This window comes from Periophthalmus magnuspinnatus, chromosome 20, assembly GCF_009829125.3.
Source record: "Periophthalmus magnuspinnatus isolate fPerMag1 chromosome 20, fPerMag1.2.pri, whole genome shotgun sequence".
NCBI lineage: Eukaryota > Metazoa > Chordata > Actinopteri > Gobiiformes > Gobiidae > Periophthalmus > Periophthalmus magnuspinnatus.
Window position 1 is genome coordinate 18,693,502 of NC_047145.1, and position 18,287 is coordinate 18,711,788.

The 18,287-nt window shown below is 37.6% G+C and overlaps 1 protein-coding gene across 2 annotated transcripts; it reads left to right on the top strand.

The window, feature by feature from the left end:
• The first annotated feature begins 161 nt into the window (after positions 1–161).
• Positions 162–18,242, top strand: ppp1r16a (protein phosphatase 1, regulatory subunit 16A). Of its 2 annotated transcripts, none has more exons than XM_033986023.2 (11): positions 162–239; positions 9,560–10,417; positions 12,650–12,720; positions 13,274–13,419; positions 14,030–14,133; positions 14,784–14,908; positions 14,992–15,117; positions 15,196–15,271; positions 15,837–15,966; positions 16,061–16,220; positions 16,796–18,242. In XM_033986023.2, exons 2-11 carry the CDS (start codon positions 10,171–10,173, stop codon positions 17,324–17,326), a joined length of 1,716 nt encoding a protein of 571 aa, XP_033841914.1. In that variant the 5' UTR covers positions 162–239; positions 9,560–10,170; the 3' UTR covers positions 17,327–18,242. The 2 variants fall into 2 exon arrangements, with proteins under 2 accessions (XP_033841914.1, XP_055086165.1); XM_055230190.1 differs by lacking the exon at positions 162–239 and adding an exon at positions 548–615 and having other exon boundaries at positions 16,796–18,235.
• The last annotated feature ends 45 nt before the right edge of the window (positions 18,243–18,287 follow it).

Genomic DNA, 18,287 nt, shown 5'->3' on the forward strand with positions numbered 1-18,287 from the left:
TATTTTTTTATGTCAATTTTTATTTTTATCTACTGGTACATACAGTACATATATCCATTTATGGTTGCGCACCGGTAGTTTTTGCAGACTGTCGCCCTCCAGTGGCCGCTGTGAGAATGCACCAGGCGCGGGCGGTTGTTATGGAGAAGCCTTTGAGGGACTGACTCTAGACGCGGCTCGCCTCTGGGACAGCGGCTCATTCAGTTTGACTTCAGGGCAGACGACAAGCTGATCAACAGGTAAGAACAGCTCACGGCCAAGTATTGATGCAAAACTAGTCTGATTTTGATCGTAAAAGTCCAATGCGCACCAAAGAGTGAATGTTTAGCTTTTACTACGAGGCGGCGGCGTAACATGTAAATTACCGGCTCGGCTCCAGTTGCAGCAGAAGAGGAAGCTAACCTGAGGCGGCTACGACCGTGCTAACAGCGAGTGTGGATCATCTACAGGTGTTTTATTGATTCATAGTTGTTTCAGTAACTTAAACCCTGCTTTTTCTTGTGTGAAGTGGTAAAGAGAGGATTACGCATTGGAGAGGTAGAGGACACGTTACCTGTCAGACAAGCACCTGTCGAGCCTGAACCGCTAGAGTTAGGCTAGGCTGCTACTGCTCAGGTAATCCGTCTACAATGAAGGATGACACACTGAAATGAAATATGGCATTAAACAAGCGGATTATAAACTATGCACCTATAATTTAAATCTATCAGTCTGTTTATTTCTAATGAGGACTCAAAGTACAAGTCTTATCTGTCTGTTCCCACATTTACAGTCCCAGTTTAAACTCATGTCTTGACAAAAAATGACAAATTAACAATGACAGAAATTAATCCTCGACATCTGTTGGATTATCCTAATGACAATACTCAGGTGTTGTTGTAGTTGTCCTCTATTACTGTGTTAAAGCCAGTGGCAGAAGACATAAAAGTACAGATACCAGAGCAAAAAAAAAAAGGAAAAAACTCAGTAAAAGTCTCACATGAAACAAACTATTTAAGTAAAACTATTAAAGATGCATGTAAAGAATAAAAAGTAAAAGTATTTTGCACATACTTTGAGGTCTTGTAAGGCTTCAAATACATAGATTTTGTATCTGTTGGCTATATTTTTGTTTGCTCACGAACTTGTTAAAAATGAACCCTGAGCCTTTTCAGCAGGTCTCACACAATAATGAAAAATACTTTGACTTTTCAGTCAAAATGTGGTGGAGTAGAAAGTACAGATACCAGCTCTCAAATGTAGTGAAGTAGAAGTTAAAAGTATCCACTTTAAATTTACTTAAGTGAAGTACAGATATCCTTTTTTTTTTTTTTAACTTTAGTACAGTACTTTACTACTTTTACTATACGTTGCATTACACCACTGGTTAAAGGTACACTATGTAACTTTTACTTGCAAAGGTTCCACCACCACCTGCTTTTATCCATATAGTTTAGACGTTAGTGAAATGTGCCACAGTATGGAATAAAGTATCTATTTCCATGGAGCGTGTTGACACCTCAAGGCCAAACCACAGGTCAGATCTGTGGAGAGCCTAGTGTAAAAAAATGCATGTGATCAGGATATGCTTTTGCAATAAATACATCTGTAAATAAATATATGTTAAATGGATCAATTTAATCTCAAATTGTAGAACATTCCAGGCAAAGCAAGAACATCTCTATAGAGACAAGACCTTGGTGAACTTTCCACCGGAAAAGTCACTTAATGCGCTTTTAAAACATGCTTGTCTTATTTTGAATCAACCTTTTTGATATAGTCTTTTTGCAATGTCTATCTCTATCTCTTTTCAATATTCCCTTTGGTCTCCCTAGTTGTGTAGCGTTACCCTAACAACCATAATAATAATATTTACTTTTGCATAGCCATTGTCAAAACACAGTTTTATAAGTGATGGATGGCAATGCTTTTTTATGTGGTTATGTATGACTAGGTATGGTGACATTTAGGCTGGGATACTCCTTAGTCTGTAAACCGCCTTTGTAATGGACTAGAGTTCTACACCCAAATACATTTTTTTTTCACAAAGGACACTTAAAAATCAAAATACCAGCCATAAGTTAAAATAAAATATACTGTGATTGTCATATTAAGAACTTTGTGTTGCTTGTTGGACCACCTTTGGTTGGTTTTTATGGAAAGTTAAGAAACCTTCAAGTCATTGCAACATTGTGAAATTCTGCATGAAGGTGTCCTCTGCCAAGTACATGTCGTTCAGTTTGGTATTTAGGGAGTATGTTGTTTTTTTTTTCTCCATATCATTTGTGTACTGTCTAACCCACTTTGACTTAAAGACTAGACCTGACATGAGAACAATTATGGAAGAAGAAAATCTAAATGATAAACGATATATCATTGTTATATATGATTTAATAACCTTAAATCATAGTTATCTGAGTAAACCCATAGACTGTATAAAGAAGTGGACTAAGTGAGTGGGGGTGGGTGCTTAGCAATGCTGTCAATCAAAACTGTTTCTAACGCTAGCAGGAGCGACCTTAGGAAAGAAAGCGCCTCATTGGTCTATTATTAATGATCATATCTTGATTTACAGACAAAATAGAGTGAGCCAATACAAACATTTTAAGACCAAAATGATGAGCCTGACGGAGAGAGGGGCGACAATTTTTCAATAGAAAGTAAATTGGAACCAGAGTCGATGGAGCCGGAAGTGCGCCCTCACTCACTTCCTATTTGGAATGAGGCAGCTAGCAGGTTAGCTATGCCCATTTATATATAGAGTCTATGAGTAAACCCTTTTCTAAATATATAATATTGCTATAAAATCATAAGATGCAATAGATACATAGCAGAATGAAGCACAGAAATGACCTTATTTTCTTTTTTTTTGCACCCAAATCTTATTGTACAACCAAAAAGTCTCCCCAGTAGTACAAAGAAAACAGTACACATGATACATACTGAGCCCCATCTGTGATTTACAGAACAATAAGTCAATAAAGTAATTATCGTCACAGGTTTATAACAGAGGCTTATCTTACTGTTTCCCATCACTCTTCCTTGTGGGATTCTTAGTTTCAAATCCCTTTTACCTTTATCCTTGCTAAAATGAGCATCACATTCTGTTCTAGTATTTTCTTAAGCAGCGTAATCCAAAGTCTTAAAATAATTAGAAAAGTGTTAGTACTGTTACTTTGCTCTTATCTTATTTCACAATTTCAAACAGCAACATAATCTTCTGCTGGGTAAATATTAGCTTTATCACATTGAAGCTCAACTCCTTGTGAGAAGGTAAAGGTTATCCAATCTGGAGATGTATTCATTTTAATGACTGTTATCTTAAAACCACATTACTTTGCATTTGGGATTTGATCTGTGTAAAATTGTTACTATTGTGGTTAGGCCACGATAGAAAGTATAGACAATAAACGATAATATTGAAACAAATTTACGCCACTGACCCAATAACTCCAAAGTACAGGGGGTTCATAAAGTCTCTTTACAATAAAAAAATAAAATAAAATACAAAGGCAATTGATAAGATATCTTAATCAGGCTTGTTCTATTGTACTCAGTGGTTTCCAAAGTTATTAGTTTTTATCTTATTTAATACACCTCTATATGGGCACCATTAGTCGCACAAAGTACATCACGATGGTCCTGGATTTCTTGCCATGTTCGTGTAGCACAGCCTCATCAGTGGAGGCAAACACATGTTACCTTTTGCTTTAGTTCAGTAATGTCCCATATCTTTGTTCGATACACGATATCTTTAACATAGCTCCACAGAAAGAAGTCCACTTATCTGCACTAATTGATCTCATGTGGAAGAAAAATGGACCAACAATTTGATTGCACATATGATTAAAAACTTTTATCACCGCTGTACAATAGAACAAATGTAATAAATATTTCTTATCAGTTGCCTTTGTAATAACATTTTTAAATTCTAAAGAGACTTTATGGACATATTGTATAATTATCCTCAAAATCCTGTATATGGTTAAAAAACATGAACTGTAATAAAGAAATAACAGAATGAATCACTTTAGCGATTTATCAGCTGGCTGATATTTGGCCTTTTTACTGTGTCTGTTATCGGCCTTAAATTTCCAGCACAGGACGATATTTTGTTCTGGTCGATCTGCTGCAAAGAAAATACACACAGTGTTTATATGAAAATACAGTGTTTATATGAACATGTTAATACGAATAGATAGCTGCACAAAATGTGAAAACCCCACTTTCTTATGATAAGTTTGTGGTTAAAAAAAAAGGGTTTTGGGGGAGTTTGTAGTAAATTAAAAAGGCATGATTTTGGGGAAAAATAATCAAAACATTGGCAAAGCTTATCGGCCATCGGTTGCTCTGGAGTTGCAGTTTATATATAGGAGTTAAAGAAGTTATCTATTGAACCCCACGAAATTGAAAAAGTCCCCACGATAAATGTTTACCCCCAGAAATGATTGTTCCCACTAACATGTATTGACCTCAATATAGTAGTTTTCGTGACAGGCCTAATTGTAGCAGATCTGTTTGGCAAAAAGCCCAGCATTTTGTTGTGATACTGTCTCCTGTGTTTACGTCCCTTAGCTTATGAGCTGCTTTTGATTGAAAGTTGTAATAGTTTTACATAATAATTTTTCATTGACATTTGGCTCATTGTTAAAGGTCCGATATTACACAAAGAAGACTCTTGTGAGCTTTAAGTCATGTTAAAATGTTGTTACCTCCTCAAAAACATACCTGGAGTTGTGTTTTTCTCAAAATGCTCAGTTCCACCTTGTGATGTCATGTAGTGGTAGCTTTCAAGTTAACATTTACCTTTTACCCTTTAGTTCAGTAGAGATTGGCAATTCCACGGAGTTTAAAAACACAGTGGAGCACTTCCTGTTCTGTTTGAGAAAAGAACACACTCTAAATATGCAGGTTTAGTTTGTTAAACATGTGTCAATGAAACATAACACAACTCCAGGCATGTTTTTGATGAGGAAGTGGCATTATAACAGATCAGAAAATGGTATAATATGAGCCCTTTTAGGCTGAGAGATTAATCTCAATTGAATCAAAATAACAGTTTGCGTGACTGCGTTTGGGAAATGGCAATGGCAATTTTAGAAATACCATAACGTCTTTCACAAACAACAAAGCATCCTGTTTTATTATGCATAAAAAATGCTAACTCTGCTATTTCCATGTTCTGAAATGTGATTCTTATATTAGTTTTTCAGTTCATCTTTCAGTCTTTTTACTTCTCTGGACACATTTAAAATGTGAACTTTGAACATTATTAAAACCTAAATCACAAATTTATTCGTAACTGCATTGCTTGTTCCGTCCTACTTCTTGTGGTTTGAATTTTGGCTCCTTGGAGACATTTTTAAAAGTGTCCACTTTACTTTCTTATAGCTGCTTCTGTGCATTTGTGGGATTATCTGAGATCATAGAGCAGCTTAAAGCCTCTCACATGACTTGACTTATTAGAGCTGGGCAATATTGACAAAGTAAAATTAACTACAAAGGGGCAGAAATATCACTTTCTACTGTTGTTTTGAGAATTCTGTTTTTTTTATGTCATTTTAATATTATATACTCAAAATTCTAATTTTGCCTAACAATTGTGATGATCCATTTTTCAAAATATCAACTCATCTCATTTAAACAAACAATGACCTCCTCTCTTTCTCTGTCTCGCTCTTTCCATCCGCCTCGCTCCCTTTCTCTCCTCCCCCTCCCTCTGTTCAATCAGAGTTACAAGTATTTGCATAGTTCACAGGCAAATCATTGGCAGCAGCTCCACATACCAGAGCCTGGATCAGGCTGAAAAGTCCAGATGAAGTGAGTCAGCAACAATCGCTCAAAATGACCACGACAACATGACAGATAAGGGCTTTATGTAATGAGCCCTGTCGTAACTGATAAAATATATAACATAACATATTTTTATTGGACCTTTATGTCCATAATGGCCTTAATATCAGAGCACAACTGATGTATGAGAACAAACTTTTTCAGCAGCTCGAGCCAACGTGTTCTAATGTTGTTTCCTCATCACAAACAGACCTGGAGTTGTGTTTTGTTTTCATTCACACATTTTTAATGCACAAACATATATCAAACTGAAAAACTCTGTTCCACCTTATGATGTCATGTGGAAATACAGGATGGGCTCCACTGTGTTTTTTTTAGCTCCGTACCTCAGTTTTTTGACCTTCATTAGAATCATTTGGATAATTTCAGCCCTGGAAATCACAAGGTGGAGCAGAGCATTTTGAGCTTTGGAGATGTAGACAAACTAATAATAAAGAGTTACTCAAACATGTGTGAAGGAAACAAACACAACTTCAGGTGTGTTTTTGAAGAGGTAACAACAACTTAAAGTTCCTTTCCTTTAAGTTCAGCCCCAGTTAATGTGTCGTTGAACTTCACCTGGTTTTAAAATAGATGTTTAGTCTTTGCGTCTGTTTGGTTTTCAGACCCCTCCCTCTCAATGAATGCATAAAACTGTAAACTATGTGCAGCTCATAGTGGGCTATTCATCCCAGTGGAGAAGTGTACGTGAGGAGGTAGCAGCCGACTCTATGAGCTCAGAGGAGAAGTCTGTAAACATTGTACATTGTAAGATACTTTCTAATGTGTGTACTATGTATTTGAGGGAGGACAGATTAGAAACTTATGTCAACATCTAAAACCACTTTCAACAAGATTCTAGGTATTTTGTTGGTATAGTTCATTGTTACGGAATTAGAGCCACATTTTTATTTGTAGTAGAAGATTTGTTTTGTCCCTAGACAGAACTAACCAGAGAATAAACTTTGCATGAGAAACACAAACAGAAAAATGTCGACATAAACAAGATCGCAGTGCAGTTTATTGTTTCCTTCAGTGTTTGAATTACTTTACAATTCAGCTGAATCATTTTGAAATCACATTTTTATTCTGACAAACATTACATTTGTGATTTAGATTTGAAATGTATGTTTTTATATAGTTATTTTATTCTGAGTGCACTAGTTAAACATGCCCAGGATTATTAAGAGTAGAGAGTAGACAGAATTTTGTATTAGTTTAGCCTTTCATATTTCTGTTATATTTCAGAAGAGTTTAGGTTTAAACTACAAAAAGGTGGCAGGTATCAAATGTGTTATCTTGTTATTTGCAGAAGATATGTAACTTAAGGAATCGCAGTCTTTGAGATTTGGGAATTGGCAACACCTCAAATTGTAGTTTTGATTCTATTGCAATTTATCCTGCAGCAATACTTTACAGTATGTAACAATAACCAAAATATTGTGATATTGTATTGTCAAAAGTCTCACAATAATATCATGGGCTGTCACAATATATATAATTATAAGCTCCTCCTAACAGTTTATAAGCTGCTTAAATGCATTGTTTTATTGTAGCAAATCTAAACACAGAACTACAGACAACACAAAGACATTTATTTTATATCTTAATTCTTGGGCTACTTTTTGTTTTTGAAATACCTTGACAAGACCTTGGTACAAATTCTTACTGTCATAATCCCAGCAACAATTCTGTTAGCCTCTCCAAAATATCACAATAAATATCACATCGTGTCATTTGGATATCGTTAATTCTTGACATTACAGTATGTTTGGTGCTTGTCCCTTAAAGCTGATGATGGTAATTATTAGAACTTGAGACATTTGTATTTCTTTCAGTTTCAGGTCTGTGGATCCTATTGATGACTATTCTGTGAATCGTTCAGAGGATTGCCCTCATGGGGCCTTGACACTTTTAGCTGTTTGTTTACCTGTTGAACTGGAGTAAACACCATCGTGTCTTTTCCCCTGATACTGTGCACTAATTGGCTTTACCTCAGATTTGTGGCACTGGTCAACACTGCCTATAAAATCCCGCCGCAGAGACCACATTTAGCACATAACCAGTGTGTGAGGATCTGTCTGTACAACAATAAATATTCTTACACTTCACCAGAGTCTTACGAACCTCAAGCCAGATTGATATGTGTAGCACTCTGAATTGAGTCCTACACATTTTCTTTCTGGGATGACTCTCACAACAGCGGAACAAACCGAAATATCAAACTTTAGTTACATGCAGGTGAGAGAAAAACACAGACATCTTTCCACAAATGCATGAAGCTCTTACCTTCTGCATGTTTTTCACAAATAGTCCATATTGACGCTAAAATAGGTTGAAGTGCATCTTTCAGTGTCGCCATGTTTGTTTTCGTTCTTGGGCACTTTGCCTTTGGCTTCTGCACAAACCTCCATGCTGTTCTGTGATTGGTCCACTGATTAACCTTACAGCGGGCCCGTGCCAAGATGGATTCTCGTGAGTTTGGGAATTCATAAATATTGCAAAAATTCATCGTGCTGGGCAAGGTTAGAATCTAGAATCCTAAATAATTTTATCAACATTTCCTTCTGTTCATTACGGTTGTACTCATACATGGTAACTATTATAAAGGTTAAATGTAGCTACTGTACTCCAACTATAACAGGCTCATTGTCATGATCGGACAACAATAGCATGAAGGTTGGTGGTTCGAATCCCAGCTCCCTCAGGTTAATTTGTTGTTGTGGCCTTGGGCAAGACACTCAACATGTCTCTCATAGTGTCTGCGGAGTGTGAAATGGGTGAGTGGTTACTTGGTGTAAAGCGCTTTGAGTGTCTTGAAGGTAGAAAAGCACCATTCATCATAATAAGAATACTACAGAATAAGCTCTTCATACAACTACAACAATCATGCAGTTAAATATTGTATTCTTTTTAAGTGGATTTTTCACCCTATTTTGGATGTGAAATACAAAATGATTTGGATCAGGCTGACTTGTTCTCCCCATTAACGTTTTTGGACTTGTAATTTTAAGAATAGAACTACTTTGTGGTACAAGTGCATTCTTACTCCATAGTGATATTTGGATTGATAAACCTTCTTAACTGAGAGCCTATTAGTCTATGGCGGAAGTGGCAAAGTCTGAGGAAATCCTGACATTGTTGCATTCATCAGGTTGAAAGGTCAAGCATCATAAAAATACAAACTTTATAGTACAGTTGTATACCGATTTAAGTATTGTTTTATTATTATTTGTATGTATAGACTACCTGGCTGTGGTGGTCTGGCGTTTTAATGCGGCCATGCTTTTGTGACTCCAGTCTTGTCAGCCTCTTGCTATTTCGGTGAGTGCCTCTAGTTGACCTTCCTCTGCACGCTCGCTGGCCTGGCCCTAAATTATAAATGAGTACCCTGGAAAGAATCGGGTGTGAGTGCCTCCAAATTTACCTGGGAAGTTAACGAAAGGTAACAAGATCGATGCTGCGAGCTTTAGCGAACTAGTTTAACGCTACAATGTACATCTACAATCCTACTTTTGTGTATTCTTGTCTTTGCTAGCTACTTCCAAGTGTGTGTGGTGCTACAGTGTGTCAATCATTAATGAAAAGCTTGGTTGCATCTCGGATTTCTTTGGAAGAGGAGGGAGAGAGGAGGGAGCGAGGAGGGAGCGCTAGGGTTAAAGATAACAGGAGCAGAGCATCGTGTGTGCATAATGCAGTAACATTGCACTTTGAATTTACATATGTCCCTCTCCCGTTCTGCTTACAGATTCAGACAGAAGATTAAGGAGATCCATACAAGACAATCCAACCTGCATTGAAGTGCACTGAAGTGAAGAAGTTGCAGTCAGCAGATATTTGAACAGTGCATTTTGGGGTTTTCCCAATGAATTTGTCAAACATTTAAAAATATGTTTCCATCATTACCCATATTGAGAATACATTGTGGTGGTGTGTTTTCCCTGGATCATGTGACCCTAAATACACCCTAAGAGCGGAGATGGGACCCCGGAGCTGTGGATAGTCACACCTATGCTGCCTCTCTCTGGACTGTGGTCTCTTAACCCATGTTTGAAATGGATGGGAGGGCTGAGAGACTGTTTCAAACCACTGCACCTGTGGTTAACGTTGAGCCCTCCTCCTCCAGTATATTCCTATTGGAAAGATAAATGCTTGAAAATGGGACATACAAATTACATCACATGAATTATATTTTGGACATTTTTGAAACTTCCTTTACACATTTTTCTGGGAATTATTAAGGATTGTTTGTCCTGGTTATTGGACTCTAGGGCACATTTCAGGAACTGGATACCTTTCGATTTGGACGATAATTCGCCACTAATATAAAACTTTTTAGTTATCTTATTTGGGGTGGCAATGGCGGCGGATCACAGTGAACTGGTGGCAGAGATGGCCACCATCGGCCGCCTCAGTGCCACTGAGCGTCTGAAACATGCGCAGAAGCGAAGAGCACAGCAGCTCAAAGCCTGGGCTCAGATGGAGAAGGACGCTGTGAGGGGGTCAAGGGCCAAAGCCGATAAGAAGAAGACACGGACCATCAAAGTGACCTTTCCCCACTCGGTCACTCTGCTGGACGCAGCCGCACGAAATGACGTACCAGAAGGTAATAATAATAAAAGTTTGGGAACAATACATTATATTTACGTGTCAATTAAATCCAGTAGATTGTGTTCACGTCATGGACTGTATATTCAAATGGACATAGCGAACCTGCTAGCCGCGTTCCAAATAGGGAGTGAGCAAGGGTGTGCTTCCAGCTCCATCAACTCTCTGCTTCAATTCACTTTTTATTGTAAAAGTGTCACCCCTCTCTCTGTCAAGGTTGTCATTTAGGTTTTATAATGTTTCTGTTAACCTGCTCTACGTGATCCTGGTATGTATTTATTTATTTATTTATTTCACTATTATGTCTGTAAATCAGGTTATGAACATTAATAACAGACAAATCAGGCAACTCCTTTCCCTGAGGTCACTCCCGCTACCGTTAGGCGCTTGGCAATCAAACATGTTGCTGTTTCCTGCTAAACCAGTGGTGTGGGCAGGAAGGGGCGTGACCTTCAACAGTCTCGCTCTGGATTAGCCGTTTGGTTGCTATGATACTTGTGGTCAGAATTCCAATATATTGAACCATAGTGGAAAAAATAATTAACTTTCAAAAATTTTAAACTTTTAATTTGTTTATAAACGCTGACAGAGCATATGTTGAACTTTTTTGTTTCATATGAATAGTCCCAGTAATTATAGAGTTATTAACCATAAACCAGGTCATCACATATGTATTCAGAGTGCAAATGCCATCATAGAAGTCTGACCCGTCCCTCAGCTCCATTTAAACAATACAAGAATTGTCTGATGATGTGAACACAACCTATTAGGTATGAGTGATGTGGTGCCAATACAACATTTTAGTCTGAGCCAGTGCCCATCAGCTAGGCCTGTCACAAACACTGCTATATCGACTTATCATTCAAGACATGATAGATGGAACAATCATTTTTGGGGCTCAGTAGTTAGTGTGGTACTTTTTCTTCGGACTCGTGCGGAACCTTTTGTTATTTTTCTGTTCTGCGATTGGATTTGAACTGTAAAGGGTTGAATAAATAACTTCTGTGAATCATTATAATGACAAAATAACTAATTAAGTGTTTGAGTCTGCTGTTTATGAATTGCATTTTAACAATATTGTATATTTAGAATATTTTTTGTGGTATAAATCTGCTCTTTGGTTATTGTGTCAGTGGCATAAATTTGTTATATTTTCTTTAACAGTATAGCGCTTCAAAATCTTCAAAATGTGTTATCCTGACAGGCCTACGATTGTTTAAAGGTCCTATATTACCCAAAACCAACTCTTGACTATAGCTGTTATAATGTTGTTACCTCCTCAGAAACAAACCTGGAGTTGTTTTGTTTCATTCACACACATTTGAGTAATCCTTTATTATTAGTCTGTCTGTATGTCCAAAGCACAAAATGCTCTGTTCCACTTTATGTTGTCCAGTTCTTAGCTACTTTTTGCCATTGGATCACCAGAAAGAGGGAATTTCTGGGTTGAATGATTCTAGTGAAGGTGTATGAAGTTTTGTAATTAGGAAACAACATTATAACGTAGATCAGAAAATAGCATATTATAGGCACTTTAATGCAGCTCTGTTCTCTACCACAGATGCATAGGTTACATTGTAGTTAAGATCTAATTAAATCCAAGTGTTCAACATAATCCAATCAAACTCTTACCCAACCTTATGTAAGGAAATCTTAATACACTTTATCATATCACCCCTGCCTGCAATACCAAACATGATGGAGCGTTTTGTAAAATCTCCAGTAAAACCCTGTTCTTGCTGATGCGGACCTGCTTTAAAAGGAGTGATTCATGGGTAATTTACTCTGAATAGGTCACATGATAGCTATAATAGGCTAGTCTCTTGGTTTTCAATAGCTTTTTGTCCACTGGATCAAGGCTTATCATAAAAGCGATTGTAAGTTCATTGTGAAGCTAGCCCTTGTGCACACACCACGATACAGTATTGCTATGCACAGAACCTGTTGTAGTATTTGTTATAATTTTGTGCTTTTCAGTATTTTAGTAGTAACTGTTTATTTGAATAAGGACACATACAACAAACACAGATTAACAATTCAGTAATCTGATGCAGGTATCATAGTGTTTATAGTCTAAGCTAATTTGCAACACCAGTCCCCAGAAGGGCTTTTAAAACTTAAAATTTCACTAAAAAGCTATGGGAGTATTTATAGAAAAAGCATTAGATAAAGTGAATTTGTCAAGACTATTCCACACCCTATTTCTAATAATATTGTGTTCTTGTTATAGTGAGGGAGCTGCTTAATAAAGGTGTCAGCCCAGATCTATTCAATGAGGATGGACTTACTGCCTTACACCAGGTGAGCTTCTTCTCCGGGTAATAGTCTTTAAATGCAACCCACACCAGACTGTTTAATCTGTAAATATCAACTGTACTTGAGAGGAGTGCAGCGCTTATGTTTACCAAAGTAATGGGCGCCAGTTATCTCCGCTGTAACTGAAGGGAATGGAAAGTCATTGTTTACATGCCCTCCAAAAATATGACCATAATCTGATTACTGGAGTTATTCCAGTACATCAGATATGGGTAATTTGACTTCTGATTGTCCACAGTTTTCCATGTGAAAGTCTGCACAGGTGTAAACAAAATAATGTGGCAAACAAAACCTAAAGAGAACATGTGAACAATTGAAAGATTTATATGTATTTATCGTATTATTTTAAACTAATTGTACTTTTTTCCTTTCAAATAAAAAATGTTGACCACATTTTGCCGGTGCATGTAAACACACACCAAAATTCCAATCTAATTATTGTATTATCTGATTACTCTAGCCACAAAATGTACCCACTGTGAGAAATGTTCTTCTGTACTTCCTAATATTACTGTGAATCCCTTATCTCTCGTGACAGTGCTGCATAGATGACTTTGTGGAGGTAGTGCAGTGCCTGTTGGACGCCGGCGCCTGTGTAAACGCCTGTGACAGTGAGCTGTGGACCCCGCTGCACGCTGCTGCCACCTGCGGTCACACGGGGCTGGTGCAGATCCTCATTCAGGCGTGAGTTTCAGACTTTTTCATTGCTTTTTTGACTATAATCACAAAGCTTTGCCATTGGTGGAATGTAAATAAATAAAAGTACTAAACTATACATTTTAGGTATCTATACTTTACTTAAGTCAATTTTACACTGGATAATTTTTACTTTTACTTCACTACAATTGAGAGCAAGTATCTATACTTTAACTTTTCAACCCAGTTTAAAAATGTAGTGGAAAAGAAAGTATGTTTTATTATTGTTTGAGACCTGCTGAAAAGGCAGAGGGGTATATTTTTAACATTCATAATTTGAGTAAACAAAAATATGCAAATAAAAACGGTCAGAAAAAACAATAGATTCAGTATGTTTCTGTTGAACAAAATTCAGCACAAATACTTATCAAAACTGCTACATTTGAAAATGAATTAAATCTAAAAACCTGCGCAAAACACTTACTTTTTACTCTTTAAGTACATTTTTAAACTGGTACTTTAACACCTTTACGTATCTGTACTTTTACTTAAGTAACAAAATTGAGTACTTCTTCCACCACTGTACTTTGCTAATGTTACAAATGTGATGGTACATATCAGTATTACTTAAACAACAGCACGTGTTCTCTGTGTGTAGTGGAGCGGACCTTTTGGCTGTGAACGCAGATGGGAACATGCCCTATGACCTCTGTGAAGACGAAGCCACACTGGAGCTGCTGGAGATGGCTATGGCTGAGCAGGGTTAGTAAACTGCCTATACTTTAGCAACAGATTTATATTATATAGTTTTTAATGCAGATTTTTTTTTTTATTTCTACTGACCTTATTCAACCCCACCCAATTTGACCATAAATGTGACTAAATTGCACTTTCTTTGTGGTGGCACTTCTGGTTAAGCAGGAATCCCATTCATTTCAATGGAGAATTTGGGAAAAGTCTTGCCACTAAAATATAATATAAAGTAGGTTGATATGTGCAAACTGTTCAATGTTCATGTGACCTACAAGACTGCATAAGGCTAAGGACAGGCCGCACCAAAACTGAGACGGGAAAGAGGCTTTTAGCTGTTTTGCTTTACAAAAATGGAATACACTCCAAGGAAACGCAAAACTGGATACTTTGGTGACACAATCGCAATTTAATAATCTAGTAACACATTTTATGCACACACCTGTCCTGCACCTGTTTTTAAATTGTGTTTATATGGACTTGTATCTTTTGTGTGAGGCATTAAAACAGCTCTGTAGTCCCTATAGAACTCATTTGCTGTCCAGATCGGCAGCCTCATGCAAAATAATACAACCTGAATGACACTGGCAGCTCCAACAGCAATTTCCAGAATAAGGTGAATACTATTAGTGCACAGTTGTGAATCTACTTGTGTCTTACAGGTATTACTCAGGACCGTATTGATGAATGCAGAGGGGCTAAAGAAAAGACCATGTTGGCTGATCTTAAAAACATGATTAAAAATGGAGCAGATTTAAATGCCCAGGATGAAAATGGAACGACACTGGTAAGAGATTGAGAAATACTGTGTAATATTCACATGTAGCTGATGGTTTAAAAACATGAAATTAACCAATATATTTTTTTCAGCTTCACATAGCAGCTGCCAACGGTTATGTGTCTGTGGCCGAGCTGTTGCTGGAGCAAAAGGGGCAGCTTGAAGCAAAGGACACTGATGGATGGACGCCGCTACATGCTGCCTCCTGCTGGGGACAAGTCAGTGCTGCACAACAATATCATCACCACTTCTTTCTAGTTTTACGCTTGTATATTAATGTGTGAACTGGTTTCTAGATCCAAATGGTGGAGTTACTAGTTGGAAATGGGGCTGATTTGAATACCAAGTCTGCTCTGGATGAAACGCCTCTGGGTAAGTGTCTGTTCAGGTATACATGACAGTATTGTTTGGCATCTGCTCTTGTTAGTTATCATCAAGAACCATGAAACAGAAAAATAACATTCATAATGCAATTAAATACAGTTTCTTTGCTGTGTAAAACGAGTAGTAAATTCAAGTTTGAAAATTGGCTGTAAGTGCATATGGCAAGTGACTCACTAAAACATTACACAACATTTAAGACTTTACAAGAAATCTTAAACATAATGATGTATTTTGGCTTTGTTAGGTGGTGATGACATAGGTAGATTTTTTTTTTTTTAAGAACTGTTGCTTCCTATATTTTTGTAAGTTAAAAAGATCTGTGTAATCTCTGTATGATCCATTGTAAAAGAAAAACAAATTGTGCAGTTGAGAGATTTGAATTTTTCTTTTAGCAAGTTAAAAAGATGAATTTTCTTTCAACCAAGTAATAATTAGAAAACCATGAACACCTGTCCTAGGCAATTAAATATGTTTCAGACTCATTTCCACTACCACATTATGTAGAAGTATATGTCCTAAGTATATCCTGGGAAAATAAAAATGTTTGTTTCAGACGTGTGTATGGACGAGGAGGTCCGGGCCAAACTCATGGACCTCAAACACAAACATGATGCCATTATGAAGAGCCAGGACAGACAGAAGGGCACTCTGCAGAGGAAGGCCTCCAGCACTGGGAGCAGGGGGTGAGCGCTCCGGGAATCAAAAACATAAAAACATGACATTCATAACTAATGGATTCGTACTCACAGTTTGCCTGTTTATTCCCTGTGTTTATAGAAAAGTAGTGCGCCGAGTGAGTGTGAATGAGCGCTCAAGTCTGTATCGACGTGAGCACCACAAAGAAGCCATGGTGTGGCAGGACCGCGGCCGACAGCTCGAGCCACAAGATGATGACGAGGACAGACAGACAGACAACGAGCTGCACCTGCACTCAATGGTAAGAGCTGACAGAAGCCTGTCGGGGGAGGGACAAACAGGAAAAAAAGTGATTTGACAGAAGTCCATGAATAAACAATTTGTATTTTACAGAGATACACAACAATAGGTGTGTTAGTTTCAATGTAGTTGGCTCCTCCCTTCAGACAGATATAAGGCAGTGTCTACCAGTAATCTGATCAGAACTGAAGAAGTGGCTTGGGTGAGCAGCAAAACGTCTTCACTCTTACAACTTTTTGTCCAGTTGACAGATTTTACTATAATTTAGAAATCTTATGTGGGATTCCAAATGAAGAAAACATTAGGAGCGTTGCCAAAGGAATGAACAACATATTATCCTATCTTTTTGAATGGTAAAAAGTGCCCATAATGTTGTCTGTAAGAAGAAGCTGAAACCCTTGAATAAATTGGTATAATCTTAACAACTCAACTAGGAAAATGTTGCATCAAAGATATTAAGAAAACTGTTTATTTTTCTTGGTCTACCCATCATTTTTTACTTAGCTTGTGGCTAATCTCTAAACAAAATGTGTATTGTATCAAATAATATAAATATTGTGTATTGTGTGTTTTCAGATGGCCTGTGGAGCCACCTCACGTTTGGAGGAACTGGAGGCTGCAGACAGAAAGATCATAGCTGGACAAGAGAATGGAGAGACTTCAGTTTCTTTGGCCTCCTCTGTGCCCGGAGAGCTGTGGACCGGGGGAGGACTTATGGACCGCAGCGCCTCTTACCAGCTCAGCGCCCCCCCTGAATCAGACGGAGGAGCCGCAGACGGCGAGGGGGTGGACAATATCAGCCGAGAGAGGTCGCACCACACGTTAGCCGACCTCAAACGCCAAAGAGCAGCGGCCAAGCTCGCCAAGTACCCTGCGCCTCAGCCCCCTCTACCCGCTCCACAGGAAGAACAGCCCACAACGCAACCAGGGGAAGGGTCAACTCAGCAACCCCAAGAAGAGAATCCGGAGCCAGCTACCATCGATCAGGTAGCCCCCTCAAATCCAGTGTACTTTACTCCTTCCAGTGGAGACCCCCCTCTACTTAAACTACGTGCCCCTGAAGAGGAACAGTCTAAGAACAAGGAGCCGTGCTGTGGACTCATGTAGACTGAAACATGTGTATTTTCGGGCTGGTCTAGTATGTTCCAAAGTGGCATTGATATTGATAGCCACATGCCAAGTTAAGGTGGGATCTACATAATATTTCACTAAAACTATACACATTCACTTCAATTCATCAACTTAACAAAAAAAAATATGCCATGTGTTTCAATATAGTAATTTGAAATCAAAGTGGTCCCTACATACACGTTCAGTCTTATAAAAATGAAGATATGTGGGTTAAATATAAGTCGATTACACTTTTTTGACATGCTCCAGTATTTAATAAAAACATTCTCACATGCGTTAGTTCCAGGTTATTAATTGATACAGTTCTCAAAGTTATTTATTTTCCTGACTGATTTATGTGACTTATTTATATAAAAATAATGACTAAGGTTCTATTTAATGCGCAAAAATGTTTGACTGTAAATTAGCTTGATATGATATACCTGATTTTGTTTATGTAATGGTTCAAATTGTCTGCATTTCATTTTTGCAACATGTCAGCAAAACAATGTGATGAATTGTTTACAAAAAACGTGGCTCGATTTCTCAGCCCATAAACAGTTCTACTTAGTTCTAATATTTTTGTTTTTCAGAGATATTTTTACATCACAAAGGACGATACAAGATGCCTATAGGATGCAATATTTAAAAGAGGAGTTTGTGCAGGCTTTGTAACTGTTATAGTTTAGCTACTCTCATGTTTGCCTGAGAAAACAAATTAGGTTTATCAAAGGTTAGTGCCTTTTGTGAAATACTGTTCTGCGATTCTTGCACTATGTCCCATATGAGCAGTGGGATGACACTCTCCACCATGCCTGGACTCTGTATACTCTCTGATGCATTTGATTACTATTTTTACGGAATCCAGATTATGAGAATTATTTAAGATAAAAGTTTTTTGTTTTCTGAGTATAACTGTGTCGTGTTGAATGTCTCCCCCTTGTGGTACAATTGTGCA

Bases quoted from the DNA above. Each gene is read 5' to 3' on its own strand.
- ppp1r16a (XM_033986023.2), top strand. From the start codon at position 10,171: ATGGCGGCGGATCACAGTGAACTGGTGGCAGAGATGGCCACCATCGGC. The intron at 10,418-12,649 runs GTAATAATAATA...TTCTTGTTATAG, and splicing joins ACGAAATGACGTACCAGAAG to TGAGGGAGCTGCTTAATAAA. The intron at 15,118-15,195 runs GTCAGTGCTGCA...ACTGGTTTCTAG, and splicing joins CTGCCTCCTGCTGGGGACAA to ATCCAAATGGTGGAGTTACT.